Here is an 18,401-nt window from a genome sequence, read left to right on the forward strand (position 1 = left end):
TCATGCTGTCATGTTTCTTGATTACGCCGCTTCTCGACCTGCTGGTACCTAAATATGGCGTCCGCGATGACGTATGTGCTAACTATGTATACTATTTACGTAGGGAGTGGGTGGAAGGGAATTTATAATATTCAGTGCTTGTGTGCTTTTAACTATTGGCTTTATTTATACTTTTCCTTTCAGGGATCAACGTGGCGGGCGTCAAGTGGGTCGTTCGCCTCCAGTTTGCTCTCCTCATCATTTTACTCATGGCCGCCCTGGACTTCGCCGTGGGAACTTTCGTCCGCTACGACTCAGGTGCAGTTGCTTCAGCCTCCGGAACTGGAGAGGATTCGAAATTCTTTGAGACGGAAAAAACAGCGCGAAATTCTTCAGGGTCCTCCCCGCGCTGGAGAGAGAAATTTGCGCACGGTTGCCATAAACAGAATGCGAAATTACAGATTTGCGAACCTCTCTTACAGTAAAGTTCGTAATAACTAGTCCACGCGCAGACTTTGCCGAAGACGCGGCCCATATCTGCCGTTGCATATAAACACTCGTATAAGGCGTTACCATGACTAATTGAAGCATTAACGAGATATAGAGCCGAGAGCGGACGTACTGAATCAAAAAGCAGCCCGATATAGATATAATTCGGCATATAAAAAATACCCTGATATAATGCTCATGTCAAACCCAGCAAGTCTTATTTTCCGTGATTTCCGCAGAGCGATGCTTCCGGATTATGGCATTGAGGAGATCTCAACAGAAAGCAATCTCCGAATAAGAAAGTGTTCTGTGTGTGCATGTGCGTGCGCGTAAGAACTTTACCGCTATGTTGAGTATTTGGGAAAGAAGGCACGACGTACGCTTCTCATCGTCCGATACGTCTAATGCGCTTATCGATGCTGTTTAGAGGCACAAAACGCTCCTGTTTCTTTACGTAATACTTTCAAAGGATTATCTACGCTGTTGGATTAGTATTATGCATTGACAATTAGTCGAAATATCCGGGCTCGAATATCGTCACGCAAGAAACGTACGCGAAACAATATTCCCCAAAATATCATTAATATTCATGTTTTGTTTGTGTGTTCCGTGACCAAGGATAAGGTTGCATATACCGTGTGCTACGTCGCGCACCTAGAAACTAAAACGAAGCAAGATCGATGGCCAAATCTTTTTTTCTTTTTTTTTAACGTCAAACAACCTAACGGTCAAGTTCGGTCGTCATCAGACAGTAACGACATATGTGGTACCTGTGTACGTCCCTGTCGTTGAACCGGAAGACACAAACAAATGTCCTCACACATGGAAAGCCCCCGCAAAGTGCATAATTTGTGCATGCCTACGCCGCAGAGCACGGCGTGACGGGCTACGATCTGGCGACCCTGAAGAACAACAGCTTCCCTCGGTACGGCGATGGTCCAGAACTGGTTCACCGTGTTCGGCGTCTTCTTCCCGGCCATGACGGGCGTCTTCGCCGGCATCAACATGAGCGACGACCTCAGGAACCCCGTGCAGGACGTGCCCGTGGGCACGATGGCCGCCATCGGAACGTGGTACGTGTGACGCTGGTCTACTTCTTCTGACCGCGGGTGCCGGACACGACAGCGCGCGGCAGAGGCGTAGGCCGATTCCGGTCCTCTTGCCGTCATATCGCTAACGACGAGATAAATTAAAGTGCTCTCAATCACACCGGTATGTGTGGCGCGTCTCGAATTAAAGCCGCACCGAGTCACGTGTACAGGCGTCGTAAAAAAAAGTACGCAGGACACACAGTACGTAAAAATGGCTCCTTGCCGCAGGTTTCATTGCATGACCCAGTGCTTCAGTGAGGAAGGCCGCGTCCTCACCACCCGGTGCTCATTGTCAAAGTACAGTCGAACCCGGATATATCGAACCCACATATAACGAATTATTGTGTTGATGGAAGAGTTGTAAAATCCTCCTTGAAAATTTCTGTATAACATTTTTATTTTATATATCGAGTTACCTATATATCGAACTTTTATGTGATCCCCTTCACATTCGATATATCCGGGTTCAACTGTATTGGAATACTGCATCGTACGGTCCATATATTTTTGACAAAGTCCATATATACGCTTGACGCAATGAATGCCTATTGCACAACACAGGCAAGTGCGTGTTCGATGAACGTTTGCGCAGTTTGTTCCTGTATCTGGTATTTGTCCTCGGTCTGGGAAGCACGTGCCAGCGCTGGGCTCTCACCACGGATTACCTCATCGCCGAAAAGGCAAGCAAAAATTGTGAAATAACATAAAAAAAGAAAAAGACGCGAAAGAAATATGCACCGACTCTTCGCAGGCGTCCGCTATCGGCGTCATGGTGCTCTCCGGCCTGTACATCTCTTCCATGTCAGCGTGCCTAGGGGCTCTGTACCTGACGCCTCGCATTCTCCAGAACATGGCAAACGACGGAATCCTCCCTTTCAGCAAGCAGCTAAGCATCGGAGTAAGAATTTATCTTGCCTGGCTAGGTATCTGCGCACACTAATCGCGATGTTTAATTTGGTGATTGCTCGCTGGTAACTTAATTCGCAAGTCATCGGTACCTGCCACGGCGTATAATCGGTTAGGGCGGCTACCGGTGAGCACGAAGTCACAGCTCCGTTTTCTGGATGCGACAACTGCTTTTCGACTAGAGCGAAGTGCAGACTTGGCACAGTTTTCAATGCAAGCTAAAGTACCCTTGCTAGCCCAATTAATCAGTCCATGGCGCGTCAGCGGCACAGTATCTCGGGGCGATGTTTTGAAGACGCGCTTTGTGTGCCTTAGAAATAATATATACCAACGGAGCTATCGACAAGTTCTACCAAGTTCTGCAGTTAAAGACAAATTCGTACGTCCGCCAGCCGGCACGCCGAAGTGTGATGCACCGTGAAAGTTGGCTAAGGTCGGTTCGTATCCTACATACGTACGCAATTTCGCATGGAATCGACCCCAGCATTTTGAAAAAGTTCACCCTCAATTACGGTACTCCCTACTGCAAAATTTAAGAGCAGCTGTATACGTGTTTTCAATTCGCGATATACTGGCTGGCGCGGACAATTTGTCTCGTGCGGCACGTTGCAAACGGAGCGAAGTGTGGCGCGACTGCCTCGCTAATCCGCTTTCCTCATCGCGCTCTCTTCGCTATAGCCGTCTTTCATCCCCCGCTGCGCTCTGCGTTCGCTCTTTCATCCTTCGTTGTGCTCGCTCGCTCGGTTACGCCGACGCTCGCCGCAGGAACGGGCGCCTCGGTCTAAAATGAGGGCGCCATACCGGCTCTAACCATGAACATTTGTGCCGCGCCTGCAGAAGGGGCCCAACAAGGTTCCCGTGGTGGCGCTGGTGCTGTTCGCGTTGGTCACGTTCCTGTTCATCCTGGCGGGCCAAGTGAATACGTTGGCGCCGCTGGTCACCATCCCGTTCCTGCTGACGTACGCGTGCGTCGAGTACGCCTACTTCTCCATGGCCATGACCTACGACATCCAACGCAGGCGCAACGAACGCTTCCGCCAGCAGGCGGCCATCATCCGGGCGCAAACGACAGACAAAACCAGCTACGGGGCGCTTGGCGACGCCAAGGTGCGACAGCTATACAATGGTCTCGAGAGGTTGATCGAATGCGCGTTCACGCGGGCCATATATATATATATATATATATATATATATATATATATATATATATTCATTTTAGGTATAGTGTACGTATCGACAGTTGGTGATATTGCCAGCCTCTACCCGTATGCTGCCCGTTTCGAAGTGTTATTTCAGTACTTTAAGCGATACTTGAGGTATGTATACCATGTCACCGTTGACGAATGGCAGAGCTTGGCGAGTTTACTGACATTCTCGACCTTAAAGGCATACGGACACAAAACTTGGCGGGTGATTTTTTGCGTCGGAACAAAAGTTGAACTGTTGAAAATGACGAATACAACAAGCTGCTTTGAAAAAAAGAACGAGAAACGTCTTTTTTTTTTCGATTTTCTGTTGCACCTTGCCTCCAAGCGGCCGCCGGCAGAAGCTGAAGTTTGACGTCATAACACCCACCCGCGCGCGCGCGGCCAAGGTTGGCCACAGCCGTCGCAGTGTTTCCGGCGGTGTCGGTCCCTTGCAGCGTTTAACCCCTTTCGGCGATCCTCGCACGTGGTCCGTCCGAAACATTATCCCCGTCAGCGCTCCACGCAGGTGGTGCGTCTTACATGCGCCTTCCCGCGGTCATCGCTCGGTATTGACGCGTTCGTCGCGGCGGAAGGAAATGCCCAGACATTGCTGTTATAACAGCATCGTCGGTCGAAACACGCCGTCGCACACGTTTCCCAGAGACGAGAAGGTGCGTAAACTTTGGATACCTGCCTGTCCGCCATCACGCACAGCCCGGAGACCTCTAAAAAATTACTTCATTTGCGCGGACCACTTCGTCGACGATGATTATGTGACCAGCCCGGCTGTGCTGAAAAGCCTCGGCATGCCGCTCAAAAGGCAATGCTTAAAGCCTGACGCTAGTGCCATCGGTCTTCTCACGAAAACTTAAGGCAGAAATAATCAGCGGCGCGTTGGAAAAGAGGAGGCGAAAAGATGTCAGTACTGTTTTCGTTCACTTGCAGCCTTCTTCAGCAGTGTGAGGGCGAGGCTGGGGCGAGATGCCCGAGGCTGGGCACGAGGGCAATAATGTTTTTTTTTAAATGTTGGCAAATCATAGTAAAACAATACAAGGCTAGCGAGAGCGACTCACGAGATCAGACACACACACAGCTCTGCTTCTCCACAGGCTAAAAGCAGAAAAAACTGGGCAGAACTGCCAGACAGGTGCTGCCATCTGTCGGTCGGCTGGCGAAGTGGACGTGAGAGTCTCGGAGGTACTGATACCTCACAGCAGTTACTCACGCCGACGGCATAAACTACTATTCAGTCATCCACGCTGTGCTGAAGTACCCCGCAGCTGCCTCGATCGCCTGCGTGCGCCCTTGAAAAGCAAGTTTACAGAGGAAATGACAAAATAATTCTTGCACAAGTGTTTGGTGCAGAGCGAAATCGCTTGACGCGGAAGGCTCATAACCGTAAGCGGTAATATTTCTTGCCAAGTTGGAATGGTCCTCGTCTTCAGACGTGTACTCATAGCTGGTAGAGGCACCGGAACTCGAATCCATGCTCGCGATGGCGGCGTCGGCGCGCTTCGAATGACCGCGGCCGGCCGGCTATCCGACGAGGGTGTCGTGACGTCACGCCTTCCAACTCCCGCGGGTCGGGCGACGAGGCGCGCGCTCACAAAGCGCTAAAAATAAAGCCACGTACCGGCTCAAAAATGAGCTAAGTGACTACTTCTTTTCGGTGTAATCACACACTGAGGATTCATTTTCAGCATTTTCGTAAAATTTTCAGATTTAGTGTCCGTATCCCTTTAAGGGTTTTAATTAAGCTGCCCGGAAATATTTTGTGAGCGTTACTTTATGATCGAGGTCTAGCGGCGCAGGGCAGTATACGGCGGTCCTTGTGCGCAGGTTCCCACGAGCGACTTGGACCAGCTGTTTCCAGAACGCGTTCACGACAAGACGGCCATACCACGCGACCACAGCAGCGTAGCCACGTCAGAATCGCCGGTGACATCACCAGACGAGCACAGCTCCATACGGAGTGCGGAGAGTAGGGATTCGAACGCCGACCAACCAAGGGACCAGCCGGAGTCCTGCATTACTGACAAGACTCACCTCCTCACTAAAGGTCAGCTTGCCCGTTTACCGATATGGTGTATCGCACGGCCATAGCCCCCCTTTATGTGCCAGCCGGATCATGCGAAAATCAATGGGAACTGGCTGGCGTCGCCACTGACGTAGGATGTGTTCAGAGCTCTTTTCGCATTCATTGCATGCCTTGCTTGAAATAGAGAGTATGGCAAATCAGTTCTGCGGAATACTGCAAAGTGGAGGAAGTATCATGAAAGGGCAAATTGGTTGGCCCCATGGAGGAAGGAAAAAACTGAGGAGAGCTAGGCCCTACCTATAGTACGCGCCATGTATGGCCCGCGCGCTACGAGAAAGGCCTATTTTTCGCTGTAGCGGCCATGTTGTCAAGGCACAATGACGGTTCTGTGGTGGTGGTGTGTGCTCATGCGTGTGCTGCCCCGTATAGGACTCGTAGCGTGGCAAAGGCGTCATGTGTGCAGGTTTGCGTTAGTCTCCGTGTTTTGTTCCGCTGTGCTATATAGACCGTGCTCTCTCAGCTGTTATCGCGAGGTGGGACTGGAAGTAAAAGGCTTGGAACGAGCGCGCACGCAACGCCGTACACCACGTAGCACACCACAAACGAAGGTCAGGGAGTATATTTGCAGTCTTCGATGAATTCATGCTAACGTGAAATCACAGACTGAAACCGCTATGCTTCAAAATACGTACGATAAAACCCCTTGCAGGTCAGTGACAGCTGTGCAGCTTTTGACAGCGGGCGATGCATTTGTGGCACACAAACAGTCACGTGGGCGGACGGGAAAGAAGCGACTGCCGTGAGTAATTAAGGACGAACCCTCCTTACAGCAGATATGTGTGTGCCCGAGGGGCGCAGGGAAGTGAAGGCTGGCGGATGCGGTGCAAGAGTTAACAAGGCTCAAAAGAAGAACGTCCGCCTACGCGCACATCAAACGGCTGATGGTCGCACGTAGACCAGGTCAACGCGCTAGCCGCACGCATGCGCGTGTACTGTTGGGCAGCGCGCGCAGGATACCACAGAACTTTGTTTCCGTGAAGCTTCGCTTACCGTGAGGACAATATACCTCAGGCCGCAGTCAGTGTATCTGCACCCGTAACGACGTTCTCTTCTGCTGGCCTCCTCGTCGGTGCGTTGTGGGTCGTCACATCTCCAAAAGTGCGTGTCCGCCCGAAACTTGTTCAATAAAGCAAAACGATTGCTAAAGGAAGCCACGGTCAGCACACGTGTTTGTTCTCATAAACTGCAGATGGGCTAGCCATAGGTCAATATGTCGTGATGTACGTGCGTAAAGTGTGCTGCCGGTCATCGCCTGTGCATTTTTTTTTTTTGTAGCGCAGTGATAATGCAGATTTATTTTCAGAAAAGCCGGCAGAAGTAGCTGGCACCGGCCTCATGGTCTCATTTGCGGAGTTCATTATGAACTCCTTCTAACGCTACATTACAAACAATACTCGGACGAAATGGCTTAGGTAACAGTATCGCGATGATACACCGCCATTGGATCCGTTCGTCGGATCACTACGTCCGCGCAGCCCGGTGTGGTTGCGCGCGGAAGGCGCTTAACCCGACAAAATGGCGGAGTAGGCCAACTTCCGGCGTCCCGGAGGCTTCACCAAGAGCGACGCCCAGGGCCTCTTTTCAGATGTTTCCTTCCTCCATGGTTGGCCACACTCAGTGTCCCTGTGCTTCAAGTTGTCGAATTGCAATCTGCTAGCCTCCCGGTTAGCTCAGATGGTAGACCGATCGCCCCGGAAAGGCGCTCGTCCCGGGCTCCAATCCCAGTTCTGGGAAATCATTTGTACCTTCGTACTACATTCGAGTGGATGACAATTTCCCCTTTCACTACTTAAAGAGCACAAACAACATTTGTCCGTAATCGATTCTCTGCGGCACCAAGAGATCAGATGGTTGCCTAACGCTAGCAAGGACGGTCGCTGCCCTGATGTACGTAAAGAGACTCTCACCCCACGTGAATGGTGCTCTCAAAGACGACGGCAGTTTTGAGTTGTTTCGGCAGGCACGCGTAAGCATATTGGTCACAGAATGAAGTTTTCCGTGCCAGTGTAACTTGTGGCAATGGCTATATTCAAGCACATACAAGCAGGCGAAGGGAAGGAAAAGATGAAAAAATAAAGGACTCATTAATTCTCCCCCCATTCCTGACTTAGAGTGAAATACAGAGGACATCGCTGGCTTTCTTAGGACATCCATTTTTTTCTCGCCACCATTGTAAGCTATGCGTAAGTCAGGTGACGTGTGCCGACTAGTTGGCGCTGAGCCGTGCTCCCAGCTTAAGTCAGGTGACGTGTGCCGACTAGTTGGCGCTGAGCCGTGCTCCCTGAAGGGCTGCAAAAACCTTTCATTTTCTCATAACAAGTACCACTTAGTAGCCCGAACAAGCATTGAATCCAGGCTGTTAGAAAACCGTTCCGGATTTCTTTTATACCAAGTAATGATTTAGTAGCATAGCGGCCACGCAATCCTCCAGCAACTCAAATCTCTAAGGTCATGCTGTACCGAGTGACACTACCTGCTTGACGTTTTCGACTATCCATTTTCTTTTTCTTGCGTTATGTGAAAGTCCCAGACAAATAAAACAGGGGAAAAAATGCAGGCAAGTCTCGGAGCGCTTACAGCGACCAGCAAATGGAAGCCAATCGTGTAGGGAGAGGTTTTTTGCATTTGATCGCACCCCCACTGGTCTCTGCGCATACGCTGCGTTGTATTCTAAGGCGCTGTTATCCTATTTGAGTGGGCTACGAAACGGCAGTGCTTGTCTCCGGCATGGTCTAGTGGTTAGGATACCTGGCTCTCACCCAGGAGGCCCGGGTTCGATTCCCGGTGTCGGAAATATTTTTTGCGCTTTTCTCTTTTGATTTTTATTATTTTCTTTAGTACGCATCGACGGGGTTAGGTTAGGTTAGGACGGCTCCTCCTTTCCGCCACGGACCTCGCGCCTCCGTCGCTATGCAACTCGGCGCATACGCAGAGATCAGTAGGGGGTGAGATAAAGTGCAAGAAACCTCTCCCAAATCATCGCGTAGGCTATGCTTTCTTGCACTGCAAGCGCGTCGTGATCGCCATCGTTCTGCTCACTAGAATTTTTGCGAAGCAGTTCCGGTTTCGTTTCACAAAGTGCTCAAGACATGACGTCATAACGTAGGTGGTCACGTGATAGCTCGGCCGTCTCTGCTACTCTTGCCCGAAGTACCATGTAAAACCGTGTAAGGGCCGCACTCCTAACTTGGCAGCCGAACACTTGCACACCAAAAAATTTCAGCAGAAATGCAATCGCGTACGGCGCGGCGCTACTAGATGGAGAGCTGCGCTTTGATCTCTGACGTCCAACGCGCGGCCACGACCGTCTCCTTCGCGTTCTTCCATGCTAAAGTATCCATGTCAACGCGCAAATCGCTGGCGCCATTTTTTCCTTCCGACAGTGTCGTTGGAAGTAATTGTCAAGAGCTTTAAAATAGCAGGGATCACCAACACCATGGATTGCACGAAAGATTTCTTAATCCTTGAATGTGCTGGTGAACCGAGCATAAGCAGCAGTGGAAGCGATACTGAAGACGAGCAGCGAAATGCACGAATGAACTCATTATGAAAACGATAGCGTTCGCTATTGTGGTGGTGGGCGATCACGGTGACTTTCGTACTCGTAGTTGAAAAAATTAAATGGCCCGGTCCTACGCGAGGGCCACACCTCACCAAAATCACGAGAAAACAAAAACGTGCGGCCCTAACACGAGTCTATACGTTAGTTTTTCAAGTGATAGTGGTTGGCTGCTATTTACCAATTATAAAAGCATTACTGGTTGTTACAGGTTGGTTACGTTGTGGTGGCACAAATCGCGTTGTCAATGTCCGCCAAACTTTTTGCCTATGAGAGCTCTACTCTCTAAACATGAAGCACTGGACATATGCGTGCATAAGCCGGTTTCGACGCTTGTCCTTAGTGTCCCTTGAAAATTTAACTTGTGCGTGACTGTTTAAGTACCTATCACTATTAATCGAGCTTACATTCAAAGGCAACAAACATGCACTAAGACTGGCTTTTATAATATCGCATAATTGCTGAACCGGTTGATTAAATACTAGTGCACAGGTTGGAGAGAGTAAGATGTGCAACAAACGCTCATCCAGCTTCATGCTTATTTTCTTGCACGTAGCACATATGAAAGTTCCAGATATGTATACACCAGTGGCACGACTTCTTCTATTTTAGGCCGGGGACCATGGCCCGAGATATCAAAGAAATCAAACACCTGGTATGCGAAACTGTGCAATCGCTGGATTGTAGTGCTTGGGGTAAGTCAATCGCCAGTTCAGGGCACATGGTTGACTTTGTCCAACCCACAAGTCTTGACAGTGCATTTACCGCTTGTCCTCTCCAGATCTTCGTGAAATTGACAATTATGTTCCTCGTGCAATGGGCCTATGCACTGGCATCCATCTTTCTACTGATCTTCCTTTGGCTCTGCATTGGAAGGACCAAGCCAGGAGCTTTTCCAGGTATGTCAGACTACTCCATGCTTCCAATAACATCATCGCCAAGAAGCACTGGACCAAGCGTGCACATGATTGTGTACCATTCCAGGGGGAAAAAAAATGTATGGCTGTTGATTCTGTTAACTCTGTATTTAGCAAATGAATCAACCAATGCCTTTCGTTTAGCAAACACGCAAGCGCAGCGATTCTAACATGCAAAAAAAAAAAAAATGCATAAAGGTGAAAGGAAACGTGCCGAAACTCAAATTGCTATTGCAGTTTTAAAAAGAAACTTAAGCACTCCATATTTAACTCTTTCCCTACCGCGCCCATTGGGCATGGTTTAATTAGCCCCCTATCGAGGGTTTGAAACGCCGCTTTCGAGACCTTCCGCGCCGCTCAGTGACATATTGCGCTATCGGACGTGAAGGAGAACTATATTTTAGTTTTCTAAGCAGTTCGCTTTTTTCGTGCGAGGCGGTGATTTTTAAACGCGCTCTTAGTTTCGCGATCGTCAAAGGAGAACGAAAAAAAAAAAAAAATGGCCGCCCGTTATCGATGGTTTGAAACGGCGCTACGGTAGCAACCGTAACGCCGCTTTCGAGACCTTCCGCGCCGCTCACGGACACACTGCGTCATCGGACGTGAAAGAGGAGAAACTATATTTTTGTTTTCTAAGCAGTTCGCTTTTTCCCGCCACGCGGCGATTTTTAAACGCGCTCCTAAGTTTCGCGATCGTTAAAGCAGAACGCAAAAAAATGTCCGGCTCCGGAAACGGCGCGCGCGCTTCGGGAGATCGCATATATCGCGATACCGCTGTCTCTGCGGCTGATCTTATCGATACATCGAATAGCAGAAAGTCAGAGGACGCCGACTTTTCGTCGGACTTTGAGTATGAAAGCGACGACGACGCAAACCAGCCCGAACCATGGGCGGGCGCAGCCCGGCACACCCAAATGTAGTGCTTGCAGTTAAATTTTTTGTAGCGAAATACCTGTTCAATGATTTTTTTTTCGGCGATAGTGCTTAATAGACGGCAATACATTTTGTGTATCTCATAATGTTCGTAACATTTTTTTTTCTTAGTAGATACAAGCGTGTCTTTACTTTGTTTGTAAAGGTATAAATAAAAAGGTATAAATTTTAACAATTTATACCTTTTTTATGACATATATCTCGTTAATAAAACTTTTATGCGAGAAAAGTGAATTCATTTTGCTTTCTGTTTATAGATTACATTAAATATTGAGTGCAGTAGTTACTTCAGAAAAAATCATCTACCGTAACATAAAAAAAAAAAAACCCTATTTTCCCCATGGTAGAGAAAGAGTTGAGCACGAAATCGCCATCTGCAGCAGTAACTGTGTCTAAAACAGGAGCCAAGGTATTACAGTTAACATCATTATCTATCACTGAGCGGGCAAAAATGCAGACTGTGTTTGTGCTGTTTACAGGGGTCACAGAGTTCAAACTGTTCCCATGGCTGCGCTATCTATTCCTGCGTTGCATAGGGTGAGTAGACCAAGGCTTCCTTCACAATCAGGTTGTGAAGATTAACCAAGCTATTCAAACAATCATGAGGCTCTACCTAAACCTCCTTTGTCTATGCATAATTATAAAACTAAAATAACAATAATGAGGCTCTGCGTAAACCTCCCTTAGTCTATGCACAATTAGGACACTTTACGTGCAGCTTTGCCATGACTGCGCTCGGACAGTCAGTACAAGAATAATTTACGTTGCCCGCTAGCAGTGCAGCATATACTAATGGCAGTTTTAAGAAGTAAAAGTAAAGGAATATGACTTCGTGCGTACTGTGTACTGATCCACAAATAATGACAATGTGCTCTGCCCTAAATTTCTCCTTTCCATTCTTTTCCATGCACCAAACAAACCTTTTATTCTTTTTAGCTAGCAAATAAACGATCCCTGGATAATACATAACTTAAAGCCAAATTCAGCAATTTTACATAGTTCAAAAAGTAATGGTAGTGCCAGTGAGGCTTCAGAGAAGGACAGTTTTTCTTTTTTTCAAAATTTGAATAGTTGCATCAGAATAAACTCGCAACAGCCATTTTATACAAAAATGGGAAAAAGCACCACCATTGCAGCTCACCGGAAGTAACAGTGAACCTGAAGCTCAACTTGACCTGAATTGATGTGCCTGCTCACGGCTTCACTTCCAAGGCATTCTTGCATAGTTTAAAGGCAAAAAAAAAAAAAAAAAAAAAAAAAAAAAAAAAAAAAAACCACTGGAAAAGTTGTGACCGCAGCGCGCAATTCTTGAGTTATCATATCCACCTTGTAGAGTAGCTGTGCGGCGTACCGTTAAGGTGCCTGTCCTCTGCTATGGGGCAATCTGAACTAAGTTAAAATATATGAAGGTGCCAGTCATAAATTTGCTGCAACTATTTTGGTGCATTGAACTATCCGTTTTCAAAAAGTTGCTAACTATCCATTTGCAACAAGCCTCTAAGTCAGCTCGCTTTATCCTGCTATCCATAGAAAAGCCTTTTTGAATGTGTTTTAGCAGAGACCCCACCTTGTGCCGTATCTCTATGTCCTCGTGCAGGAAGAAGCCCACAGACTATGAACAAATAGTGGTGGCGCCCGCATGCCCCGGAGTCTCAACAATGGAGTCTCAGCTGAATGACGAAAATGTCGATTATGCATCGCGGCACCGATACCACCACTCTACCACCCTCCAAACGTCGTCACATTTCCAGCAACATTCCGACGACAGTGAATGAGCCACATGGACTTCAGGCATTGCAAAGAATCTTTAAGTGGCTGCTTTTAAGGACATACTGAAAAACCACTCTGCCATTCCTTCCCACAGGGCAAGATCACAAGCTAACACCAAGCAACAGAAGCATGACCTTTGTTCATTCCGAGGTTACAAATGATTAGCTCAATGTTGAAGGCATTTTATGTGCATGAGCCACAGGAGGATAGACAACATGCAGAAGCCCACAAGCAAGCTCCCCACCTCCCCATCACTGGAATGCTGCTGGTAGCATACCCCAAGTAAAACTGAAAGCGGGGCCAATGTAGATCCAATGCAATCCAACAGTGGACCTATATTGGCCTTGTTTCTTGTTTTGTTAGGGATGATAGAACTGTTAATCAAAGAATGCTTGCTTAAACTAGCACACCAGCCGCAACAAGCGGGAAGATGTACAGTTTGTGGAACCTTTAACAGTGACAAGTGGGTGTGCTAATTGAAAAGAATTTAATAGGGATGATAGAACTGTTAATCAAAGAATGCTCGCTTAAACTAGCACACCAGCCGCAACAAGCGGGAAGATGTACAGTTTGTGGAACCTTTAACAGTGACAAGTGGGTGTGCTAATTGAAAAGAATTTAATACTCTGCCTTCTGAAACCCACTGCCTGTGTCAGTGGACATCACTTCGTCTAGAATAACGAAATGGCACTGAATAGAATAAAGTGGCACATAGCACCCAAAAGTTCTAATAAACAAAACAGAGGCATGTGATTATTAAGCCACATGTACGTACAAGTACTTGCGCTCCGTGTTCTGCACTTGAAGTGCACAATGTGCCACCATCTCAGCAACATTCCAGCCAGTTGAACATAGCCCCCAGAGTTCTGCATGTCATCTGCTGTCATTCCACTGGCCTACTTGTAGTAAGCCCTAGTCATTTGTTACCCATCGCGTGCTTCTCTAATTGCTGCATGACTGACCAAGACGGCAAAGGCTAAGCCACGCTTACACACCACTGTGGAACACAATCTCACCTCTTTAACAAAACAAAAGCATATAGATTTAACATCAAACTATTAACAAGCTTCCAAAGCTGTTCCAGGAATAGTGTGATGTGCAAACTCATCACCCTTTCCTACACTTTGAAGCAATGTAACATATTTTCCTAAACCTTTCTTAAAATGCAAGAGGAATAGTTATGCTATGGTATGTGTGACATGCGTTGATTATATGCGCAAAATGTAATTAGCATGCGCCCCAATGGGACAATCGAGGCTAAAGCTACTTTGAATGCGCTCCCCCATACTCCTATTTATTCCAATTTCTCAACAATACAGAAATACAAAACAGCTTTGATGCTCTAACAAAGAACAAGCAACAATGTTTTTATGCATGTAATGCCTGCAGTTGAAAAAAAAAAGAAAGAAACATGCGAAGTGGCAGTCAAGGCAGCATTTTGGTAACGCAGACAGTGTACTGCTTCTACTCATGTACAATGCACCTCAGAGCCCATAATGTGTCAAAGTCTGTGCGAGTATGATGTATGTTACTGAAATGGGACAGTCCACTCCTACTGTGCAAATGACAATGGCTTTGTGCGACAAAAAAAAAAAAAAAAAAAAAGAGAAGTGATACGTTGAATAAATTATGTTTACGTTGTCATTTGTATGGAAGAGTTCAATTCTTTGGCATCTAAAGGGCAAATCACTAACACACAGAACACACAAGCCAACACAGCAGGAACAACAGCAGGAAAACTTCTACTTTCTGAAACTACTGACATATTCCACGTTTCACAACACAGGTGGTGCTTTTCACACTTCAGGAAATGCCTAAAGTACCATCTGCAGTATGGACATGGACCAACAACCAGCAAAAAAGAAAAACTATAAATTTCATGGTGATGACCATGAATCAATAAAGGCCATATGGTTTTTTATGGCATGTGCGCAGTCATCATTCTCGGGACTCGTGTTCCAGACAATAATGTTCAACAGTGCATGAATGGGTTAATTCTTATATCAACAGGCTGACAGCACCTAATCGAATGCACTATCTCTTGACTTCCAGCCAATTGACAAACGAATTGAAACAAGCAGACTATCGGTTAGAGGAGCTCCACGTCATTGGGAGCATCAAGGTCTCTGTAGGTGATCAGCGCTCTTGGTTCCCCACGTAGACCTCTGAAATAGAAACACGTGGATGTCAAACATTCCTTTTTCAGCAGCCACCTTCCAACAATGAAGCCAGGGGGTGAGAAGGGAGGCAAGGAATGTGGTACTTGTAGCCCAGTAGAGCACCCTCAATTAAGTGACCAAAGAAGAAGATGGTTACTATTGTTGTGAATTCAGAATGCCAATTTGTATCACCTTATTTACAAAAGGCCAGTTATGACTAATTACTGGGTACACTTGAAACTTGATACACAGGCAAATGAAAATTTGGTTAAAACAACAAAAGAAGCTCAGGCCAGAGCCAAGTGCATCTGCCTTTCTGAAGGCTGTTCCTAAAATATGACGGTTTACAGTACACCTGCCTGCTGTAACACAGGAATTAAGACGATTCCTGCGACGTCATCACCTTCTCTCAGCTCAGTGCTGGACAGCCAGCTTTGTTAGTCTGTTGCACCAGCCACCTTTGCACCAGCTGGATTTAGATGGTCACCAATAGCCTTGCCTGCTGGCATCTAGAGTGGCTTATTTGACAAATAGATTTTCCAATTCTGGCCTGCTTTTCTTTTTCAGAAATTTGATAATTAGACAAATTTTATTTCCGAAAAATTTGTCAAACTTTTTTTTTTGAATATTCAATATATTATTCAGAAATAATCTAACTTTCTTTTTTTTTTTAAATATTGAATATTTCAAGCTTCAGAATGATACAATACTGTGGCGAGACATAAATGGTTAAAGAAACAAGGGATTGCAGTCATTGACCAAGTTTCAGTTGGTGTTTCAGTGCCCTGACACAGTCCTTTGTCACAACTTGAGTTGGTGACCACGACCTTTTGTTTTAACATGCTGCCTGACCAGGTGAGTGTTTATCAAACATATTGACTATGAACACATAAAAGTTTGTGGCAGAGCGGAGAGCCTGCATCCCCAAAGGCAAACAGGAATCTTTTAACCTGGCAAGGAATGCAATATTCAAGAAGACTACTTCGCATTCCTGGAGTACCAGGTAGTAGCAGCAGTAACCAGCACACAGAGTAGCAGGCCAAGTGGAAAGAAAAGTAAGTTTGTGGGGAGTCCCAGTTCTTTCTTTTTATTGACAGAGAGAAGACACTATAGAGTAATGGACAGTTGCAAGCACAGGCAGACTTTCAATAACAGGACTAAGAACACCGGTTTCCATAAAAGTTGCACAACGTACAAAAATGAAAGGTCTGAAAAAAGTGAGTTGAGAGAGAAACACTTTTATGAATTCTTTCACACTGTGGTGCCGCACCACCAATGGTCAAATGAGATGAAGTTATTACACTGAACTCCACAAACTGTGTCAATGGAAAAAAACAGGGGAAAAAAAAAAAAAAAACAGTGTATGACATCAGCAGAAAGAAATCTGCATCTATGCGGCTTCTCCCTACTGCACTGCTTCTGTCCCCTTTATCACTTTTAAAAGAGTTCCAAGTCCTGTGGCTCATCAAGATCATGATATCCAATCACTTCCCGGGGGTCTGAACGGAAGCTGAAAAAAAGAAACCAAAAACTGGTCCATTTTTTCTTGCTCCGCACTTTTCCGACTCACGATTTCGTTATGGTGGACTCAGTCATAACACACGCACCACATGGGAAATGCAGTTCCTTCTAACATAAAGGAAAAGGCAGCTCATCTGCCAAATTACAACTCGATGTGTTTCAAGATTTGCTATGGCTACTGAAAACATTCATGGTTGCAACAAAGGTAGGAATTAGCAAATGGCTTTCCTTTTATATGCCATATTATGTAGTTTCATTTTTGATGTGTGCACAGAATACCTACATGTTCATACAAGAGCGCTCTAAGGGCAGTAGTGCAGTCCACTTATACGATGAGAAAAGTTTGGAAACCTGTTATAACCATGCATTGTTAAATCTGACCCAATTGTACATTCATTCATTGTACATTCACTGAAGGGACCAAGGCTAGGTCCCATCATTGAAAGACACATCTAAGGGTGAAGCTTAAATGCAAACTACTGGCAAAGGAACAAACATGAATCAAATCATTATATTCGCAAGAGGATAGTCCTTGAAGAACCAATGTCAAAGGAAAGTGCTACCAATTTCGCACAATGCCCCAAACTTTGTAAAACTCCTGCAGCATGATGATGTGATGACCATGGGGTCATGGTAACGCCAATGACGAGATGACTAAGAAACTTTGATGACTGCCATTCAAGACAATAAATAGTCCCCTTTGTAAGACAAACACTGACAATGGCTGCTGCAAAGCACCAGCGTCGCTGTGCGAGTGTAATGCCTGCTGCTGCCTTTAAAACATGTACGCAGACGTAACAAATCTCCGAGTCTCCCAACTGGACATTGATGCAGATCTCCAGCGGCAGTTGTGGGCAAATTTGGTATTTCATCATATGGTGATAGTGAGAGTGTAGGTAAGGAGATGACATGGCAATGCCAACATGCGAATGGCAGTCACAACACGACGATGATGTAATGGTACGAAAGGTCAGACAGTGCAAACTCAGCTTCAAGCTCTTAACTGCTGTCAAAGTAAAAGAAACCAGAACTAGAGGGGAAAAAATTAACGCAGAAACTCCACTGGAGTTGTCTAAGTTTGTGTAAGAATTGTGCCACTTGCTCATCTCCATGCAGAGCAGTGCCATTACCAATCTTATCGAACTTTATACGATCAGCATAAAACATTATCAAGCTTTATCAATCGTTAACCTTATCGGACTACATCGACCCTTATCAATCCTTATCGTTCGTTATTAACCCGTGAAAGTGGATGTCTAGCAAAGCTGCTGCAAAATCACCGCTACAACTGCTGAGAGTATGCAATAATTTATTGATGGTTAGATGCTTGTTTTGAGCTTGTTCTTTATTGAAATGTATGCTGTTCTGTGTGTTGCATGGGTAATTTCAATGAATGTATCGACTGTTCGCCTCACTTTGCTCGTTGGGTAGGCATAGAAATACTTTTGCATTTAACTGTACCATTAAGCACACTTTTAATAGGCAATGCCTGTCGTTATAACCCATAATTGTTATAAGTGGACTTCAATGCTTTATCACAGATTTCTTTCAAACCTTACCATTTAAAAAATTAGCATCATTTGTGGGCGCAGAGCTGGTAAGGATATTATAATTTCTGCATTTTTCTGCAGCGAAACAAACGCTAAGGTGGCAACCACATGCAACATATTGCAGGCATAATTTCAGAAAGGCACGAGTTCATTTTACACTGCGGGAAAACCTGCAGTAATCCAGACCAAAGCATGCTTTATAACGTTAATGATCAAGGTGCATTTGGCCACAACAACGAAGC

The 18,401-nt window shown here is 46.1% G+C and overlaps 2 protein-coding genes and 1 non-coding gene across 8 annotated transcripts in view; 2 read left to right on the forward strand and 1 right to left on the reverse strand.

Annotated features, from left to right (window-relative positions):
* LOC119460978 (solute carrier family 12 member 8-like) overlaps positions 1 to 14,573 on the forward strand; it is a 44,700-nt gene extending 30,127 nt beyond the window's left edge. The window contains 11 exon segments of the mRNA XM_049672702.1: positions 184 to 297; positions 1,339 to 1,406; positions 1,408 to 1,541; positions 2,152 to 2,239; positions 2,311 to 2,457; positions 3,303 to 3,572; positions 5,492 to 5,711; positions 9,922 to 10,004; positions 10,091 to 10,208; positions 11,639 to 11,696; positions 12,757 to 14,573. Of these exon segments, the coding sequence (XP_049528659.1) occupies positions 184 to 297; positions 1,339 to 1,406; positions 1,408 to 1,541; positions 2,152 to 2,239; positions 2,311 to 2,457; positions 3,303 to 3,572; positions 5,492 to 5,711; positions 9,922 to 10,004; positions 10,091 to 10,208; positions 11,639 to 11,696; positions 12,757 to 12,934 (1,478 nt within the window). The 3' untranslated portion in view covers positions 12,935 to 14,573.
* Positions 8,472 to 8,543, forward strand: Trnae-cuc (transfer RNA glutamic acid (anticodon CUC)). Its single transcript has one exon. It is a non-coding gene; the product is annotated as a tRNA-Glu (tRNA).
* Positions 14,203 to 18,401, reverse strand: part of LOC119460977 (serrate RNA effector molecule homolog) — a 110,990-nt gene continuing 106,791 nt past the window's right edge. For 5 of the 6 annotated variants that reach the window (XM_049672701.1, XM_037722144.2, XM_049672699.1 and 2 more), the window contains one exon: positions 14,203 to 15,094. In XM_049672701.1, the coding sequence (XP_049528658.1) occupies positions 15,019 to 15,094 (76 nt within the window). In that variant the 3' untranslated portion in view covers positions 14,203 to 15,018. Of the gene's footprint in view, positions 15,095 to 16,136; positions 16,599 to 18,401 lie in introns of those variants that run through there. The other variant, XM_049672700.1, reaches the window with a different exon arrangement.

Source organism: Dermacentor silvarum, chromosome 8 (assembly GCF_013339745.2).
Source record: "Dermacentor silvarum isolate Dsil-2018 chromosome 8, BIME_Dsil_1.4, whole genome shotgun sequence".
Taxonomy (NCBI): Eukaryota; Metazoa; Arthropoda; class Arachnida; order Ixodida; family Ixodidae; genus Dermacentor; species Dermacentor silvarum.